The sequence below is a fragment of the Eublepharis macularius genome, chromosome 5, assembly GCF_028583425.1.
Source record: "Eublepharis macularius isolate TG4126 chromosome 5, MPM_Emac_v1.0, whole genome shotgun sequence".
NCBI lineage: Eukaryota > Metazoa > Chordata > Lepidosauria > Squamata > Eublepharidae > Eublepharis > Eublepharis macularius.
The window spans coordinates 44,406,296-44,425,917 of NC_072794.1; the positions used below are offsets into that span (position 1 = coordinate 44,406,296).

General features: G+C 39.0%; 1 protein-coding gene across 2 annotated transcripts in view; it reads left to right on the top strand.

Moving 5' to 3' along the window:
* The window catches only part of VAV3 (vav guanine nucleotide exchange factor 3), a 221,197-nt gene that overhangs the window by 171,347 nt on the left and 30,228 nt on the right, over positions 1-19,622 (top strand). For both annotated transcript variants that reach the window (XM_054980021.1, XM_054980022.1), the window contains exons 20-22: positions 10,223-10,359; positions 14,916-14,981; positions 18,044-18,078. In XM_054980021.1, the coding sequence (XP_054835996.1) occupies positions 10,223-10,359; positions 14,916-14,981; positions 18,044-18,078 (238 nt within the window). The remainder of the gene's footprint in view (positions 1-10,222; positions 10,360-14,915; positions 14,982-18,043; positions 18,079-19,622) is intronic.

Here is a 19,622-nt window from a genome sequence, read left to right on the forward strand (position 1 = left end):
AAAACCTCCCAATTTTATAATATGCACATGAAAGCATCGCTCCTGTCTTTAGTGGGAACTCAACAGCAAGGTTTTTCATTCAAGGCTTGTATTGTGAAGCTATCATTATTTTTAAAAGGGTATCTCAAGCTTTTACAGCTCCATTATGAAGTACTGAATTATTAATGTGACACTGTCAAGTATAATTAACAAATCTCTTTTGTTGTTTTTTAAATGTGCATTCTTATCCACACCCCTCTCCCCCATCTACAGCTGTTTTCATGATAGTAGCTTAGAGTCTCCAAAGCAGAGAGACTGATAAGACAACAAATAGTTTTGTAGAATTCTTCAGTGATGAAATAAAATTCCTTCACATTGTTTTCTTTTTTGAAGCTTGCAAAGTGCAAGGATGGAAGAAGGGAGGATATTTACTTTTCTGTTTACCAGAAAGAAATATGAAAGTACAATTGCAGGACCCTTGAGAACTCACATTTCTCCGTCTCTCTCCCCTTCTTGCTTTTCCTGTTTGTTTCCCCCTGGCAGTGTCTACAACCTTTTCCTTTCCTTCTCCTCCAGCCTACCTACCTACCCTTTTCTGTTTTACTATCCCATCCTTTTTCTTTTTTATTCTTCTCCCCTTATTTTCTCCCTCCTATTTTACCATCTAAAGTCTTGTGTTCTTCCTCCTCCACCATAGTGGCATTGACCAAAGCTTGGAAACCTTTGCAGTGTTAGGTGTGTGTGTGCCTAGCGATCTCCAAAATGGGCAACCAAGGTCACACAGTGTAGTCTTATGAGACCTTGATGGCATTCTTTTCTTAATGAAATAGACATTGTTTCTGGCATTTTAGTGTTTTTGTTTTAAATCTACAGTGTATTTCCACCCCTATCTATAAATAGCCTCCTTGTGCAGCTTTGTTGTTTCATCCACACTCTGAGACCATTATTCAAAATTAAATATAATGATACACACACATTATGGACAAATAGAGAATTATTAATGAATGAACAATTAAGTAAATTAAAATAAAATATCAGAATAACTAAATGAGTTTCTAGAAATAATATGGATTTTGGTGATACGTTTTGTCTGTTCTGGGGAATGGGGATCCCCCCCCCCCAAATCTCGATATTAAAAGAATGTAAATATTTCTCATCTGGAGATTTCAGATTATGTTGTATTCATGTAAATGAAATTGTAGACAGGAAAGGACAGATATATGTCTTCCATTTATCTGCCACTTGAAGATTTCTCAATGCAAGTAATGGGCATTAACATTAAAATATGCGACCATACAGCAGTTGCATTATTTTTGTGCTAATGCATGCCATGCTGAAGTGCATGTCAAAAGGGAGGCTGGGGTTTTTTAAAGCAGAAATTTGTTCTACAACCCCCAAGACATTTCATTTGGAAATCCTTTTTATCGAAATCTTTGGGGCATTTCACTTGTGATTAGGGTTCTAGAGACAAGTCCTAATATAAGTAAAATCCTGATAGAGAATACTATCACAAATGTGCTGATCTAAAGATCTTTTCTTTGCCTCAAATGTTCTAAAATTAATTGTTCCTGTTTGCATTACCGACTTTAGCTAAATTTCTACTGGGCAAATATTCTGTTTACTAAAGCTCTCTAGAGATCTTGTAAATGCAAATGACATATTTTGATAAGGCATAAAGAACCAAATCTTCCTTTAATCCACAGTTTTGCCAACACTTGCAATGGAAACAGGATTCATGTCTGACAAATATTGCTAATGAAATAAGAGGCGTGGTTCAAAATATGCACAATATAAAAATTGCTTTTGTGATATATGTTTTTCTTCCATTTGTAACAGAACACGTGAATTTTAATCAGGAAGGAGGCCCTCTAGTACTTTAATTATTGACTAAGTATGATTACAGAATCCTATTGGATTTCACAACTGAATCTTGGTTCGCCCCTTCCCCAACTGCTCTTTTGTTGAGGCCGAATCCACACTTCTCTACCTTCTGCTTTTTGTGTGCATTAATTGCGCTGGATTCTATCCTGCAATATCCCAGTCTGTGTTCACATCCCTTCTCTTACTGCCGCTGCCTCGAGCTATACGTCGTCCACATCCCTGGTAGAATCGTGCAATACGGGGCGGGTTTAGATCTGACGTCACCGATGATGACATCACATTCATTTTTTCCCCATTTTTTCATCAGATTTCCGCTATAGCGTTTTTTTTGCTAAATTGCTATGGCAAGGCCACACCCCTATGATGCCTGTGATTGGTTAATGTTATTCTATGCCTTCTTTGAAATCCATTGGGCCATTATTCTGGCGGGCTAATTTGAACTGATATTTAAGGTGGGGGTGATCCAAACGGGCAGACTAATTATTTGACGCTTGAATGTAATGTTAGAATGACGGATTTCCACTATAATGGTAATTTCAACAGTTAAAAAAAATAATTTTAATAGCCACCGATATTTCCAACTGTTTGGCATCCTAAAAATGACACGGAAATGGAAATGACACCACCCCTTGATGTTTCCACGGGGATTTTGGAGCACCCCGATTAAGATTTATGGCCAGGATTGTGCAACAATGCTGGGAAAGTCCTTTTTTTAAAAAAAAAAAAAAAGGGAAAGGGCGGGCAGGCAGGCATGCTGCAGAGAGAGTGGAAAAGCTTGATAATTGCACAGCAAAGAGGGATGGTGTTCCGGAAAGGCTGCAAACACGGAAGTGGGATGGTTTGAAGGGGCGGTCTCCTTGTGAAACGCTTCTATTTGTCCACATCCATGGTGAGAACCACGCAAGAGAAGCATTTGAACACATGACAAATTTGTCTGAGGTGCAACGCGAAAGACGCAAGAGAATGGTGGGATGGAAGTAAGAGTATGTGAATAGCCCTCTGATAAGCGAATAATGGGTGGGAAAAAAGCGGAAAACTTGAGACGTGTGGATTCGGCCTGAAACACAATTTGTGGCAGTTCCAATGACTAGTTCACGGGGGATTCACATTTTTTGAGCTTGTTGCCTCTGGTACCCAAAGATATTACAACACATTTTAAAAAAAAATATTATTCCATTGGTGGACACTTCTACTGCCCCAGGTGTTGGAAATCCCTGGAAAAGTGCAGCATAGGAACAAATAACAGCAAATAAATCCATTTAAGTTTGCTTCCTTATATGTGGCAGCATGAATGTGCTTGTCCTGGAAGTATGAACCCATGGGACTTCATTTTTTTTTAAGTGTTAGTATTCCCCAAATACTAGGGATAATGTAGAGAATTATCTCTCTGTTCCTTGCATTCTGATCAAAGTTCTGCATAATTCAACAGAAAATTGACATGTGTGCCAATTATTATCTTCAGGCAGCCAAAGTTGCCACTGCCGCCTACAGCTGTGCTAGAGGAACATCCTGAATATATTGTGCATTGAAGACATGTTTGCATTGGAGTTAGGCTGTTTCACACAGGATGTTATGGAGTTGGAAGGGGCCTTATAGGCCACTTCATCCAACCCCACTCCCGCTCAATACAGGAAATCTAAAGCTAGAGGATTCCTGACAACAGGCTCCTAAAAGATGTGAAGTAATCCACTAGATTCTGTTAATAGAGTCTGTTAATGAACTGTTTGCAAGTTCCTTACAGTTTGCAAGTTTCTCCTAACGTTCAACTGAATTTATTCTTCTGTAATTTAAAATCCATTAGATCTAATTTTCTTACTACAGCAGTAGAAAACAAATCTTTGGCTTCTTCCATGTGATAGCTTTTTAGGCATTTGAAGAGAACGATAATGTCTCCCCTTATTCTTCCAGTCTGCAGACTAAAAATTACCTTTGTTTGTAGGACTTGTTTTTTGGCCAGAGTTCATTGCCCTCCTCTGAACCTGTTCTGATCTGGCTACAAAAGCAAGCACATTGGGATTTGGAAGTGTAGCCACATTTGTACCCTGTAGGCCCTCCTTGTTTCTCTTCATCTAATTGCATGCAAAAAGCCATGCAGTTTGTGCAGTAAAGACTGACTTTATCAAATAAGGGCTGAACACTCATCGTTGCCTATAAAATTCAGAAAAAGCTACAGAACTGAAGATTAAAAAGGTAAAATTTTGGTACTTATTACTTAATCACATTACAGCAGAGTGTTCTTAAATTGAATATTTATTACATTTATATTTATGCCATGTATATATAAATGCACTTTCATATATATGTGTCTGTATATGGAAATCATTAACTAAATAGTTAAATAGTTAAATTAACCAATTAATATTTTCAGTGTATACTTATTTCTTATGAAAAGTACATTTGATTAAATTATCTCTATGTAAAAAATAAGAAAAAACATCCTTAATTGGAAAGGAATGAAATCTCTCAAACAACAATCCGTTAGGTTAGTAATTGGATGGAAGACCTCCAACAAAGACCAGGGTTGCAGAGGCAGGCGGTGGTAGTATTGCTATGAAAGTATTGCTATGGAAACCCAAACCGGGGTTGCCGTAAGTCAGCTAAGACCGCCACTACCATCATCACCACATTTTTCTTTTTGATTTTTCTTCTGGGGGATACTGTCCCTCATAACACATGCCACTCTGCCCCCAGTTTTACAGAAGTTTGGTAGTTCAGTTATGCATTGTGCTTTTACATATTTACAATTAGTGGCATGAATGTATAGAGGCTATTATTTGTTGTTTTACCTGGGTGCTGAGGAATACTTCCATAACAAAATGAACAGAAAGAAATGTTTGCTCAGTTCATTCCCATCTCATAATGCATATCTGGTTCCTGCTTCTGATAAAATAGAAGAGTTTTTCTCCTTGTTAACATGATCAGGCGGATGCATCTCCATCCTTTTGAAACTTTAAAAATCATGAATAATGCATGTTACCTTCAGAATAGCTGGTTCTATATCCGTAATCAATATAGGCAATCTCTAGATGTCTGGATATGCTGAATTCTCAGGTGAACCATGCTGTGCATGAGTCAGAAATTTTCCATTTACTTGGGGAGCCTTAATACATGAGAGTCGTGGAAGAGACTGGGTGGACATTAGGCAAGGAGGAGGGACATTTGTGGTACATTCTTTAAAATAAAAAATGAAAAAAAGCAAAACCATTTTAATAAGCCCGTTTGAAATTCACTATGGTAGAGAACATTGTGGTTTTTTTTGCTCATCTAACAATCCTGAATATTTGCACCACTAAAATAGCAGAATTTAACTTTCCAGATCATATCATATACCTTCCATGATTACATTTTAAAATATAAAAGTGCTTCACACATTATTTTAAAAGAAATCTAGAGTAGATTTGCATGTTTATGCATAGTATTATGCATAAACACTTTTTGACCCATGTGCTTAGCTCACACTTTCAGTGGCTTACGGAGTTAAAAACACAAGTAAAACAAAGTGAAAAACAAACTGCTACAACTGAGAAGATTTATAAAAACCCTTAGAACACCATTCAGGCTAGCCTGCCACTCCAAAAGTTCTCTCAAACAGGATCTTGATCATGTAATTGAGGGGAACATATAGGAGGAAGTAAATGCTACGGGGCTTTTGGTACACACAGAGATCTGTACTGCACGTACAGCTGTGATCCAGATGAGTAGTTTTCTTGACCATAGGTCACTCAAAGAGGTAGTCAAGAGGCCAGTTTGTAGGGGGGGAGTCCTGACTGCGGGAGAGGTCTTGAGCCACTGCCTGACTGCTGTGGTTAAATGGCAGAGAGCGAACAAACTGAACTGAAACCCTGACAGGCCTGAGATACAGAAGGACATTGTGCTTCCCACTTTTCATGAGGTTCACCTGATCCTTGTTGACCCGGTCAAGAGCCTATGGCCCACCCACCCTGGGCCCGCTGTTACTGCTGGAGAAGCAAATTAAAGCAGCTGCAAAAGATATTTTTTCCCCAAGTTAATTTAACTTGGAAGTTAGCTCCTTATAGGGGTGTGCAATTCGGTATCCCTGAGCTGAATATACACCTAAAAATACCTTTTTGATATTATCCAGGTATGTCTGGACATATCCAGGTTTTTGGGGTATATTTGGATAAACTGGTATTAACATTACAGGAAAATCCAAACATATTTGTGAATACCCAGGAATCACATTTTAAAAGTTGCAGCAGCTTGTCCGCCCCTCCCCCCCACCTTGGTAGGCTTCCCAGGCAATGGGGAGGGGAACAGTATTACTGTCCAAGTATCTCTGTCAGTGCTTCTTGCTTGCCATATGCCATTGCCAGATCTTGCTTGCTGCCTTGGTATTACTGCCTTGCCAGGTTGGAAGCTGGGATTCTCTGTTTTTAAGTTGTTCTGTTGGGCTTGCATTGGCCCTGGGTTCTGCCAGGCATCTATGAGTGGCACTGGTTCTGTTGAGCTTGCAGCAGAGTCCCTGGCTTCACTTTGGTTCTGTGGAGATATTCTGGCTTGACGTTGGTTCTGCTGGGATTCTCTGGTTTGCCATTCTGTTGGGCTTTGTTGGTTCACCTTGTATTGGACTGGCTTTTGGCTAAGAGTCACCCCTGTATGTTTGGTTAAGAGTTCTTCTTCCTGGAAATCCTTGGACCCGCTCCCATAAAAAAACAATGAGACCCTTTGGCTCAATATTCTTGAAGCTTGGGGGTCTGTAGTGGAAAATGCCCCCCTACAAGCCCTCTGGAAAGATTCCCCCATAGGGAGTAATGGAGCCAAAATATTTTTTGAGTTACAAATAAAACTTGGATCCGAATACTATACTGATATTTTTGGATCCAAATATCAGGAATACCGAATATATATGGTATTCTGCATTTATTTATATTCAATTTATATTCCGCCCTCCCCACATCAGCAGGCTCAGGGCGGATTACAACCAAGTTGAAAATCATATTTCATAGTATATACAGTTTAAAACCAATATCTGGATCTGAATAATACTGACTTTTTAAAAAGTGCACACTCCTTTCCCCCTATCTTCCCTCAGCAGATTTGACTAACTGAATTCATGCCTCTGTAACATCAAGACTAGACTACTGCAATGCACTTTATATAGTTATCCTCGCAAAATTGACTCAGAAACTCCAGTTAGCGTAGAATGCTTGGTTACTATCAGGAACTAGGCCACACATTTATACTACACTCATTCTGCAGTCACTCCATCGGCTGTTTTTATTAGTGGGATCAGCTAGCTCATGGTATTCGATATCACATAAAAAGCATTCATGACTTTGAACTGCTGCCGCCATATCAAGACATGGGGTAGAGGAAAGCTGCATGAAAACTGAACGTTGCCACTATATCAAAGTGCCAGGGGGGAAGCAAGGGGATGTCTAGTGTCAGAACCCTGCCATTGCCCCCATAAAGTTGCCACCAGTCCCTTTGTGTTGTCCAAAGCCCAAGAGTGAAGGGACACACTCTCAGCTTGTAAGGAACTTAAGCACAGCAAAGACAACCTTGCAAGAATGGTTTGGCAAAGTAATCTGGGCAGTAAGTTAGCGTTCTGGTAGGTGATGTCCGAGGGTTTACAAAGAGGCAGGTTCAATCAATTGGTTTAAGTCTTTGAGACTTCAAAGTCAGCAAACCACACAAAATTATAACAACTCTATTTATTTAAAGTGCAAGGTCAAGACAAAGGCATGAGACTGAACGTGAAGATAAAACAAAAAATACCTATAGCTTTGTAAGCTCTAACTATACATACCAAGATTAGCAGAAATAAACCCAAAGGCTGTCACAAAGGCAAAAGGCAAAGTCTATGGTCAAGAGGCAAAATGGTTAAACTTTCTAGCAGAGCAAACAGGTGGTCACCGGAGCTTCCATCCAGTCTGAGTCACAGCAAAGTCCCCTCACAGGATGCACCAACAAAAGCTAAAGCTCGCAAAGGTACTCCAAAGAGAGACTCTCCGGTCCATGTTGGACAATTGGTTTGTATGCCACTTCGGTGCCTCCGTGGTGCAGCCCTACCACCAATCAGGCAGCAAGATGCTGATGTCACTCACAAGAGGTGACTACGTACAAGACAAAAAAATGAAACCAAGGCTGTAGTCCCTGGCAACAGCTGTCAATCTTGCAGGTGCAAATTAATCAAGAACGTTAATTGGCTCAGGATTATACATGGAGGCTCACTCTCTCTGGCAGCAGTACACGTTATCTCCAAGATCAGAGCAAGCAGAGACTTTGGAGACATGCTTCTCTCAAACAGCTACTGGCAAGAGAAGTGGGGGTGGGGGGAAGTTGGACTAAAGAAGTTTTCTTAGCAAGCAGCTGAGCTTTTTGACTAAACTTTCAAGAGACATTGCATTTGTATAACTAGAACAAAACAATTATTTTCACACCTCATATCTGCAAAACTGCCTCTCCTATGTCCTAGTGCGACAGCTTTGTTCACCTGAACAGGGTCTTCTACCAGTGCCACTCTGCAAATGGGCAAGATCAACAACTGCACATACATGTGCAATCTCTGTAGTGGCCCCGACCTTATGAAGTGGCCTGCATGAAGAGGGTAGGAAGGCTCCCACGCTTTTGGCTTTCCTCAAGCTACATAAAACAGAATTGTTCAAGAGGGCATTTTAATAAAGGAATAGGGCTGCATTATGACAAAATGGTTCAGGAAGACATTTCAATAAAATGAAATAATGAACTATATTACTAATATGTGTTATCTGTTGCCATATATTTTATCTTGCTCTCACAATGTTATATTTTTGCTTTTGTAATATCATTTCCTGCATTGTTTAATATATCATTTTTAATACTATAATAATAATATATCATTTTTCATGTCTCTTGATTCAGATTTCTGAAATTATTATATGTCTCCTTATCCTATTGATTGTACTGACTTAACATATGTATGTCTAAGGTTTTTTTTTCCCTCTTTTTTGTTCTTTTAACTTTTTTTGGTTACCCAAATATCAGGTATATGTAGTCACAGGTAAATGTCTACAATCATGTTACAGTGGGTTTAGAAAGGTGTAACTATCCTTACAATGGCGTTATGGTTTTAACCTTGTATCAGAGAAACACCTTTTCTTAAAAGCTTGGATTCTTTTGGAAAAATAACACAAATAGACTTTGTGTGCCTGTGTGTGTGTGTGTGTAGAAAGAACACAGATATCTGTGTTCCAGTGGGAAATACCCTTTTAACACCACCGTTCATTAGAAAGGGCAGTACAGGCACCATATAGTGCTCTAGTGGAGTCTTTCTTGCTTGTGGAGTACAATTGAAAGGTTAAATTACTGTGTAAATCCAATAACACTTAAAGAAAAATGAGATTTTTCTTTTCAAATGATTGTATCAGAAACATGGAGTGGTTTGTAATTCCAGTTGTCTTGGACATGTTTCCTTTTCAGTGAGATGCTTGAATCAGACTGATGGAAGCCGGCAGAATTTCTCCATATCAGTGTCCAAAATGTTATTTAATCACATCTATCACTTTTTTGGGCTCTAAAATTAGAAAGATAACCTTAAGATATAAATCTTTTATAGAGCCAAAGCTGTGTATACTCTCAGAAAAGGATGAGCCTCCATGGTGATGGAATCGACTATTGCCTCAAGAGAGAATTAATAGGAGGACAGGACTGAGCTGATGAAAAAATTGATTCTTTTCCATTAAACTGTACGTGCTGTGCTTTTATGAACTAAGCAGCAGCCTAAAGAAAAATATTTTTTTCTTGAATAACCAAAGAGACAGAGGGGGAGAAGTGGAGGCTTGTGAAAAACATCTACTCCTCTCATTAGTTCACATGTCAAGTACAGTAAGATGTTGAAAGATGTTTAACTGTTTCTTCTTCCCCATTCTAAACTACTCATTAGAAGTAAGGTTATTTAAAGCACTGAAATTCTAGATTTTCCCTCAAGTTTCATAATCTGAAATCTTTATTTATGTGCTTTTCACTGTACATGCCTGGGTTGTTTTTGTATGGCAAATGGTCTGCAAGCAACTAACAACAACAGTTAAAGTATCAATAAAATATATACTGTAACCACTAACCAGCAGGAGTCAACAAAATCAGCAGCATAAAACTGAAAGGCCAGGTGGAACAAAAATAATTGAAAGGCTTAATGGAATGGATTGGGTACATTTTCTTCAGAACAGAATTCCACAGACTGGGGGCCACTGCCAAAAATACACTGTTCCTAATGGATAACAACCTTTCCTTCAATGCTGGTGGAAACTTGCAGAAGGACTAGACTCAACTATTGTTTTGTGGGGATGGGGCATCATATGGGAGAAGTTCTCCATGTATATTTTATTCCATATAACTAACCCCATGTATTTCTTTTAATTAGGCTTACCAAAAATGCAAGTAATTAGAAATTACAGCGGGATACCACAACCAGTTCCACATGAAGGCCCTCCACTGCACATCCAGACTGGAGACATAATTGAACTCATCAAAGGAGATGCACATAGTCTATTTTGGCAGGTAGAGTACTTAACACAGAGACAATTCCGTTTCATTTGATGAAGGAACTGTTGATACTGGTTGACTATTTGCCAAGAAAAGTCCAGTGTTATCTCCTTGGAGGCTATGAGTCTTGGAGCGCACTCACTGATGATGACCAAGTGGCCACCAGGGTTCCTATTAGGCCTAAATAGTACTGTGCAGGAAATGCCATCATTTTAACCTTTGCGCTCGATCTAGACTAAATCACGAAAGTACTTCAGCAGACAGTGGCTTGCTAAACCAAGATAACCAAGAAGTGCTTGTGGAAAGTCTTGTATAGAGTTCTTGAGAACTCCTTACACAGCATCTTTGTGTTATTAAACAATGGTAAACTAGTTTAGTCATCAGTGGTCAACAATGGCTGTCAAAAATAGCACTGCCTTGCCCCATAACCCTGCTTCCAACTCAGCTTACCTCATTGTGTTCTCTCTCCTTATTCCAGACGCCCAGCTACAAATTTGCCATACTAGTTGATCATATTTTCATCCCGTCTTCCTCCAAGAAGCTCATGGCAACATTAGATGGTTTTCCCTTTGTCCATTTTATCTTCACAGACAATTCTGTGAGATATGTTAGACCAAGAGAGAGGATGACTGGCAAAAGGTTACCCAGAGAGCTGTATGGCTCAGTAAGGATTTGAACGTGGGTCTCCTGAGTTCCAGTCCAGCTCACTACTCACTGCTTCACACTGTTTCCAGTGACTTTCTATACCTTCCACCTTGGTCACCAGTGCTATTTTTCAGTTTAATATGATGTTATTTTTGAAACATGCAGACTGCTTGCTCGGTCCACTCCTAGCCAAATAGTCATTGCTAGGCTTTCTGGCATTGCCAGTTCTTGAAGGGTATGTCCTCTCTTCATGGCACACCTAGATTAGAGGCAGGCCTGGGCAAGGTGACATAAGCTGTAGAAAATTCTTAACTGACTTTTGTGGAGAGTATTTTGATTGCATTCTTTCCTCCCTCAAGTGCTGAGGTTTTCGAGAATCTGTTATTTCCAGAGAATGTATTAGCAGTCATTCCTATTTGCTCCATTTCTAGCCTTTGCCTTCTCATCTTTTCATGTTTACTAGAATATTGAACAGAGGTGACCTTCATTTTCTCAATTTCTGCCACTTGCAGGTTCTTCAAAATTCATGCTGAGTAAACAAAATCGTAATTTTTAACGTTTTTGTTGCAGTTTGATCAGAACACCTATTGCCAGTTTCTGCCTGCTCTGCAGATTGCACTCTAAAGTATAAACAGTTTTAAAAGCCCAATTGTTGAAATGTTTATTTGGAAGCTAATGATACAATGCTAACCACATTCACTAGGGAGTAAGAACCATTGAACTCAGTGGGATATACTTCTTAGTATGCTGCACTGCTTGGCTGACAGAGTTTAATGGAACTTGTTCCCAGTAACTATGTTCAGGAGATCAGCTTTCATCTGTGTGCAAAAGATTTTTTTGAAAACCTAACCAGTAGCAGAAAGCAATATAAAAAATGTCTGTTCATTTAGAGTACCCAGAAAAACACTATGATTGCCTGATTAATATTGTGCAATTGCAAAGAGTGCAGAGTCAATGTTGTATCCCACGTTTTCTGCTATATACACTGGCAGACCTGGAAGCTTATCCCGAGTGTAAAGATCACACCCACTTTGCTCTTGCCAATTCCGAATAAAAATATTGCACAGCTATAATAAAAGTTAGATGGTACTTTGAAGACCCACTTTCACAAACATGCTTTGAATGAGCGCCTAAAATACCATCAAATGCACCAATTATTGCTTTACATCCCCTGTCTTTTTTTCAAGGTTCAGTATGAAATATACTGGTTATAAAAGGGAAAAAACCAAAGTACTGACATAAGCCTCTCTGCTTCATTCTGAGGGCTCAAAAACAAAGGGAACCCCCAGAAAGAGGAACAACACAAAATACAGAATCCGGGGAACCGCAATAAATTACCAATCAATTGAAAGTTAATTTTTTATATATATATTTTTGCTTGTGCAAAGTGCTGAAGTGCAAATGCATATATATCAATTCAAAGTGCAGTTATGAACAATAATAATGAGGTAGTCTGTCAATCCAGAAATAATACAATATATACAGTCTCAACTGGTGGATGGAGAGTATACAAGGATGGGGAGAAACGTCCCGCTTGAGATGAAATTCAGACCATCAGTCCAAAGATGGAACTGGAAGTGCCAAGGAACACTGCCGACGGGCTTATGCGCAGATTTCCATTTCCCGTTTCATTCTTACTTCTTATTCAATGGACTATGATGGAAATTATTATGCAATATTAATTAATAAATTATTTCTTATAAAACATAGTGTCTTGTATAGTCATTCATATGCATACTCACTGGTCACAGGTATCTCTCCTCACACCCTACTCAGTTGGAAATACAATGAAGGCTCAAAATGCAATGAGATGACAGATACAGCTTACAGAAAACCACCCCGTATTTCAATAAAATGCCTTGGGCCATATCATTAAGACAATTAGGATCTACCGTTTCCTTAAAGGGGTCTAAACCATATAACAAATGTGTGTGATACAATACACCAATTAATAGTAGTTCATATAAATACATACATATAATATCTACATACATATAAATATATTCATATAAAATACATTCATATATAAAAACATTCATATATAAAATATATTCATATACAAAAGGAGCAACATAATAAATATTTTTTATGTGTATCGTCGTAGAAGCAATGCTTACCAGAAACCTGAGGACCATAGGTCCCTCCAAAGACAGTGGGCTATATGCAGTCTCTCTAAACCAAAAATGGTTCCCCTAGCCTAGAAAGCAAGAGTAGTCTATTGAAAGATTCAGACCTCATTCTGAGGGAGCTTTCCCTTAGCAAAAGGAACGTAGGGAGGACTGATCAGCAAATACGAATGCTGTTTGTCTCTCAAGGTGATGGGAAGGAATTGGTTAATCTCTGGGTTCCCTCACTTCTCTTTAGGACAAGCTTGTTGATTAACTTCTTGAGATGAGGGAGCACTTCCAGATCTGCCCTGTCTAGAGGCATGGAAGCAGACTATAGCTAAGCTCTGAAGAGTTCACACTTCAACTTCTAGGAGCCTTTTGTTCCTCCTTCCTTTTCTCCTCTTCTTCCTTCCTTCCAGTTCTCCCAAAGCATGTTAGATAGGGCTTGAGACCTTCATGGTTAGTTTGGGGGAGATGTTTACTGGGGAGACAGAGGAGCTTTGTGCCCAAGTGGGAACCAGCCCAGCAGTGTTGCCATGCAATTTCTCTTCCCATTGGAAAAGGGGGCATAATGTGGGTGCTAGGAAGGGTTTCAACAGGCTGAAGGGGAGCAGTATCTGGCTTTTAGAGAAGGGTTCTCCTGGTTGGGAAGAGAGCACCTTGCTTTGCTTGGGAAGTGGAGAGGGGAACTTCCACCTTCTATCTGCTCTAACCGTCTCTCTTTTTCTGCCTGTCTGTTGCTTGTAGAGTACATAAGCATCAGGCAATTCATTCAGTCACTGATTGTAGCACTGCCTGGAAGGCCAGCCTTTCATTTTCCTACTCCCTTATCAAGGACCAGGAACCTGAGGGAATCCTAGTTTCATTACCACCTAAGTCCTCACTGGGGAAAAATGGTTTGTAAGGATATTTTAAAAAATTATACCCGTCTGCCAAGTCTTAAGGCTGATGGTGTTATCCACTAGCCCAGAACTGTCCGTTTTTCAAAGAGGAGAGTCCTGTAGCTGGACCCCACCTTTGTGGCCAAGCTTAATTCTGCTTTTTCACTGGTAACAGGCAGCACTTCTTCCATTATTCCCTCATCATCCATCATTCCATCCATCATCAGGGCTCTTTAAGGATGATGCTCTTACTAGAGTGATGCCGGTTTCTGGAGAGTCTGGGAAGCAATCTGGAATAGATCCAGTACTGATACAGAAACTCAAATGTCTACCTCCCTCTCCCGCATCGATGAATTTGCCCCATTGCAAAAAAAAGAAGAAGCCATGGGCTTAGGTCCAACAGTGCATGAATGAAAAGGAAAAAGGTACTTAGCACAAGATCTGCTTCTACAAAGAGTTGCTAAGGGGCTACAGCTACATATATCACTTTAATATAATTTTAACAAAATAACGTACATATGAAGCAATGCAATATGCAGTAGATGGTATGCATGGTTGGATTTGTTTTTGAAATGTTGCCATTTATGCTATGTCTTGTGCATGTAGAAAAGATAGTAGGGGTAGTAGCAGCAGTACAATGATTTTCATTTCGTGTAAGCAGGAGGCAAAGAAGGATTTTAGCACTTTCTCAATGACTGTTAGGTAACTAAAAATCTTCCATGGTCTACAAACTGCACTCTTCAAGGTTCTTCTATTATTATCTGTCAGATCACTTGAATCTGTGTAGGTTTTAACAATGAATAGATTATTGAATACAGTTTAACAGTTTTCTGCAGGAGTGAATAGCCCTGGTTGTAAAAAGATTGGTATTAATAATATGGCTGGAGTTTCCTGTGTGCGCTCTTCTAATGGGATCCTCTCTCTTTCCTCTTTGCAGGGTAGAAATCTAGTGACGGGGGAGCTTGGCTTCTTTCCAAGTGATGCAGTAAAACCTTGCCCATGTGTAAGTAGAACAGCATAATTGTGTATATCAGTGCAATTGTTTTCACTAAAATGTTAGTGGTGAGCTTCTCTCATTCTTGCCAAGGTTTTTATTAATTCTGCCTGGTGGGATTTATATTAATCTTTTTGTGTTGCCATTCTATGGGCAATGTTATCTGAAAGTGTAATGTTGTTGTGTGTTTGGTATTGGGCTTAAAATTGGAAGTCTAACAGAAACCTGCGTAAGAGATGGATTTAACGCATGAGAATTTAGTAAGTTAAATTGCCTAACTGGTTTTTAAATAAAATGCACACAAAGACTGCAGCAAATGAGTTGGGCAGTAAAGCTGCTGATTTCTGTACAGTGTGGCAAGAATGCTACCTTTTCTAATATATTCCCTAGTCACCCTGGATTATAGAGAGAGATTAGACCATAATAATGGGTTCAGAAATGCACCTGTGAAAACCCAGGAAAGCTATAAAATCAAAGCGCTCAGACTGTTTTATCATATGCCTACGTGCTCTGATTTTTCTTGAATTCTCCCCCTTCCTCCATCACAAAGGTGTGCAGAATCCCAGAATATTTGAAATTACTCAGAAGAAAATTAGTTTGCAGTTTGTGCTCTTATAATTTTGAGTGCAAGCAGAGATCTGTATAAACAGCTCATCTTGTATAAAGCTCATAGAATCAGACAGTCGGACAGGGACTTGAAAAAATCAATGGGTGTCCTACCCTCTGCAATAAAAAGGTCTACCTATCATCTTCCTCTGCCCCATGGAATACAGAGCCTAGAAGGATACTACAGACAGATTTGTATGAATTGTTGCATGTGGCTGGAGTGACAGAGCCAAGCTTCATGATGCAGGGAATGCTTAACAATAAACTCCTGAACATTTAGACAATCTGTTTAGGAGTAGTTTCTTTTCATCTCCTAAGGGAGCAATGGATTGGATCCAAACAGTAAACAACATTTATCAACCAAGTTTACTAAGAGAAAATGTACTGGAGAGGATATTAAAATAGCCAAAAGTCTTATCTCAGAGAAACAAGGGACCCCAAAATTCAGGACAACCCTTCCTGTATCACAACTGAGACCCTAATCACAAAATATCTGTCAAAAATTATTCTATTCTTGGGTACATCTTGTGTGGCTTTTTGCTTTCCCATCTGTTCTGGGGAAAGTGTTTTGCACTACTAAATGAATCAAAACCTTTTTTGGATCTCTCATCCTAATGTATAAATAGTCCATTTGTAGCCAGTACCGGTTGTGATCACTGCAGCTCATTTGCCCCTTCTAAAATGGGTAGAAAATGTTTCAGTAGTTCTTTATAGAGGAAATGCACACAAACCATGAGTAAATTGTAATGCATGACAATTGTACATCTGCTTTTATGGTGAAAACCCTAAACTTATCTGGAAATGCCTAAAGGTAATGCCGTAATTTCTGGGGCCTTGTAAAATGTATGTTGGTGATAGGAGGAATGAGGTCAATAGCAAAAACTTGCATGAATTTATAAGTATGAATAAACATCAATTCTGGAATATTAGATGCAAACTGCGTTACTAGAGAGATAAATTGATGCTTCGCTACTGTTCACCTGGAAGGGCAAAATATAAAGATTCTGTTATGAAAAACGATATAGTTGGAGATACTGAAACATCTATCAAATCTTCAAGGCACCATAACGTTTACTATTATTATTAAATAACAGCCTCTACAACTTACCCATATAAAAGTGCCCAGAAACAGCATAAAATACATATATCAAAAAGCACAACGAGTAAATACTAAATGAAAAATGACTGAGCTCAGGAATATCTATAGTTCAGTGTTTTCTCAAATAAATATAAGCTTCTCTCTTTCCTCAGCATGGTAGCAACACACTTCTGAATTGCCTGAATAACGGCATAGATTCACTAGCTGGCTTTTCACTTCTTTATTATTAGTATGATTTTCAGATATCATGTAAAAATCTGTGTCATTCATTTTCTCAACAATCTTGTGATGATGGTATTATTGCAGTGTTAAAAGAATATAAGGTACAGCTGAAAGCCATCTCATATGCTGTAGATTAGCCCCTTGTAAGATGCGACGCAAGATGGCACACCTTTGTGCCCTATTCTTTGTCTGCCCCATATATGGAATTAGGGGGAGGAAGAGATGGATGCTTGCATTGTTGTTACTTTAGACACATTCAGTTGCCTCTTGATGTGAATTGTGTCTATTGGAGGGGAGTGGGATAAAATAGGTAGACAGAAGCCTATCTAAGGTCTTTTCCCCTCCAAAAAATCCTTGTAAGTTTCCTCATCAGTCAACTGAGGAAACTGACAAGTCCTCAACTGACAAGTTCTGAAACTGATTAGTCCTCAGCCTATCTGCTAATGAAATTGCTACGTCCTCAAAGCCAGCAGCAGAAATGGGGCATTTTTCTAGTGCAGAAATATAAAACAGACACCACTTCGGTTTGACTCCCTCAAAGTGAAGAATTAAAGAAGTGAATCAGGAAGGGGACAGAGCCGATGAATAAAGTGGTTCTTATCCTCATGGGTTGAATACACAGAAAGCCCAATGTAAACTCCACCATGCGGAAGAGGCCTAAACGTCACATATGCAGCACAACGTCACATATGAGTTGCGTAACTGGATGTTTTCAGGAAAAGAAGAAACAAAGTTTTATGCATTTTGTTAACAGCAGTAGTCCAGCATCTTTCATAACATCTATTTCCAGCTTTGAATGAATGCTGAATATGGTTCAATGCATATATAAGCACCAAATACATGGGCCAAAGTTAGCAGGAGTGCAAATCTGATACTAGTTTAGACAATATTCTGTTGTATTTAAAATAAATTGTTGTGATTAAGGATGTAATGCATACCTTTTTTTTAAAAAATGAACTATTCTACCCCTTTACCATAAAAATGAAGTGTTATCTGTTTTAGCCATTAAAAAAAAACCTCAGATGTATTGATTCAGTGTCTTGAGTGTGTTATATATTTTGAGTTGATCTCAGAGCAGTAAACAAATCCAGCTTACTTATGAAGATGAAAATATTTTTCACTTTTTTATATTTTCAAATTGTAGGTTCCTAAACCAGTAGACTACTCTTCCCAGCCATGGTGAGTGCCTAAAATCTGTTTGGGAAAGGGAGCAAGTTTAAATAAATAGCCTGAGAGAAAATATGTATCCTGATATTAATAGCAATCTAATTTGTTGTAGTTTAACCTTTCTGAACTTCAGAAGAAGGCATTTTGTAATAATGCAAGCAAAAAATAATTGAATATATACACTGCCTAACAACATTTTTGTAGCTGTACCAGGCTTTATATATTTAAGATTTTTAACAAGCCAATGAGTTGGATCCAACCAGTTTTTCTGCTGGTGAAAAAGGGTGGTCCCCTTTGACCACCAAAATGGCTGTTTTGGGGGTTGTGAGATCTGCATGTGGGATGGGGACTATAATAAGGACAAAAATTAGGCAAGACAACAAAAAGCTGGCTGTTGTTAACCCCATGACTACAGATAAACTGTGTCCTTGTGGTCAGTGTGAAGTAATGCTGAAAAAAAAGTGTGGCTAAAGCTCTGAAGCCTTCAGTCTTATGCTGAAAAATGAGAGCCACCACATGGAGCCAAACCACACAAGACACAAACCAGACTTGCTTTCCCTGCCACCACACAGCTACTGCAGAGTATATCCTTTTAAAAATCTGTAGGGGGCCCTCCTCCCCCCAAGCCATGGCCCTGAGATGACTCAGGAACCCACAGAGTTTTAAAAGGACATTTCCCACAGCTGCTGTGAGGAAAGTGAGTGTGCTCTAAGCAACATAGAACCGATTTGTTAAAAAGTGTCTTACGCCGTTTGGCTCATAAAAAGTGATACAGAATAAAAGAGAGAGCTTCTAACTCCTGACACCTGCTTCTGTTATCTCTCACATCCCAGCTTACAATTCCCAGTCACTCCCTTTTTCTGTGTACAATAAGTGTACTTTCTCTTTGCACATTCCCTTGATATCAATCTGTGTCTGAAAGGCTGGCGGGGGCGGGGGGGGGTTCGCCCATGTGTTTCTTGACTGTCATGTCAAATGCTTCAGTTAAGAACTTTGTTTCTGTTCACCTCCCTGAACTGCTCAGCTTTCACTGAAATCAGTTTGGCTGTCCAGGATGATGATGATAAATTAACATGATCCTATGCATACTGCATTTTTTCTGCTTTCATAGCTGGCACATACTGTTTTATGAATAAAAATTGAAAGCTCATTTTACACTCAAAACATTTTCACGCTCCTAACTCTAGTAGAGATGGAACAGTTGATCTCTGGGAGAAGGTAATTTTAGTGCATCTCTGCACTGGATAGGGAATGCAGAGATACCATACCTGTACTCTCTGGAGGCTGATGGAAAAGAAGTCTCTCCAAAGCTTCACAGGAGCCTTTAGTTATTTCTTGGTTCTGTCACATCATACTGTTATGTGCTTTCATACAGAATGATAATGATATTGGTTAAAAAGGAAATGGAGAGTATTCTACAAAAAGTTTTAAAACTCCTGGTTTGATCTTACAAGGAAGATACTTTTGCTCTAATTGATACAGAGATGTAGGCTTCATTGCAGAAATACTTTTTGTAGACCAGAATCAGAATGCATGCAACATGGTTCTAACCTTGC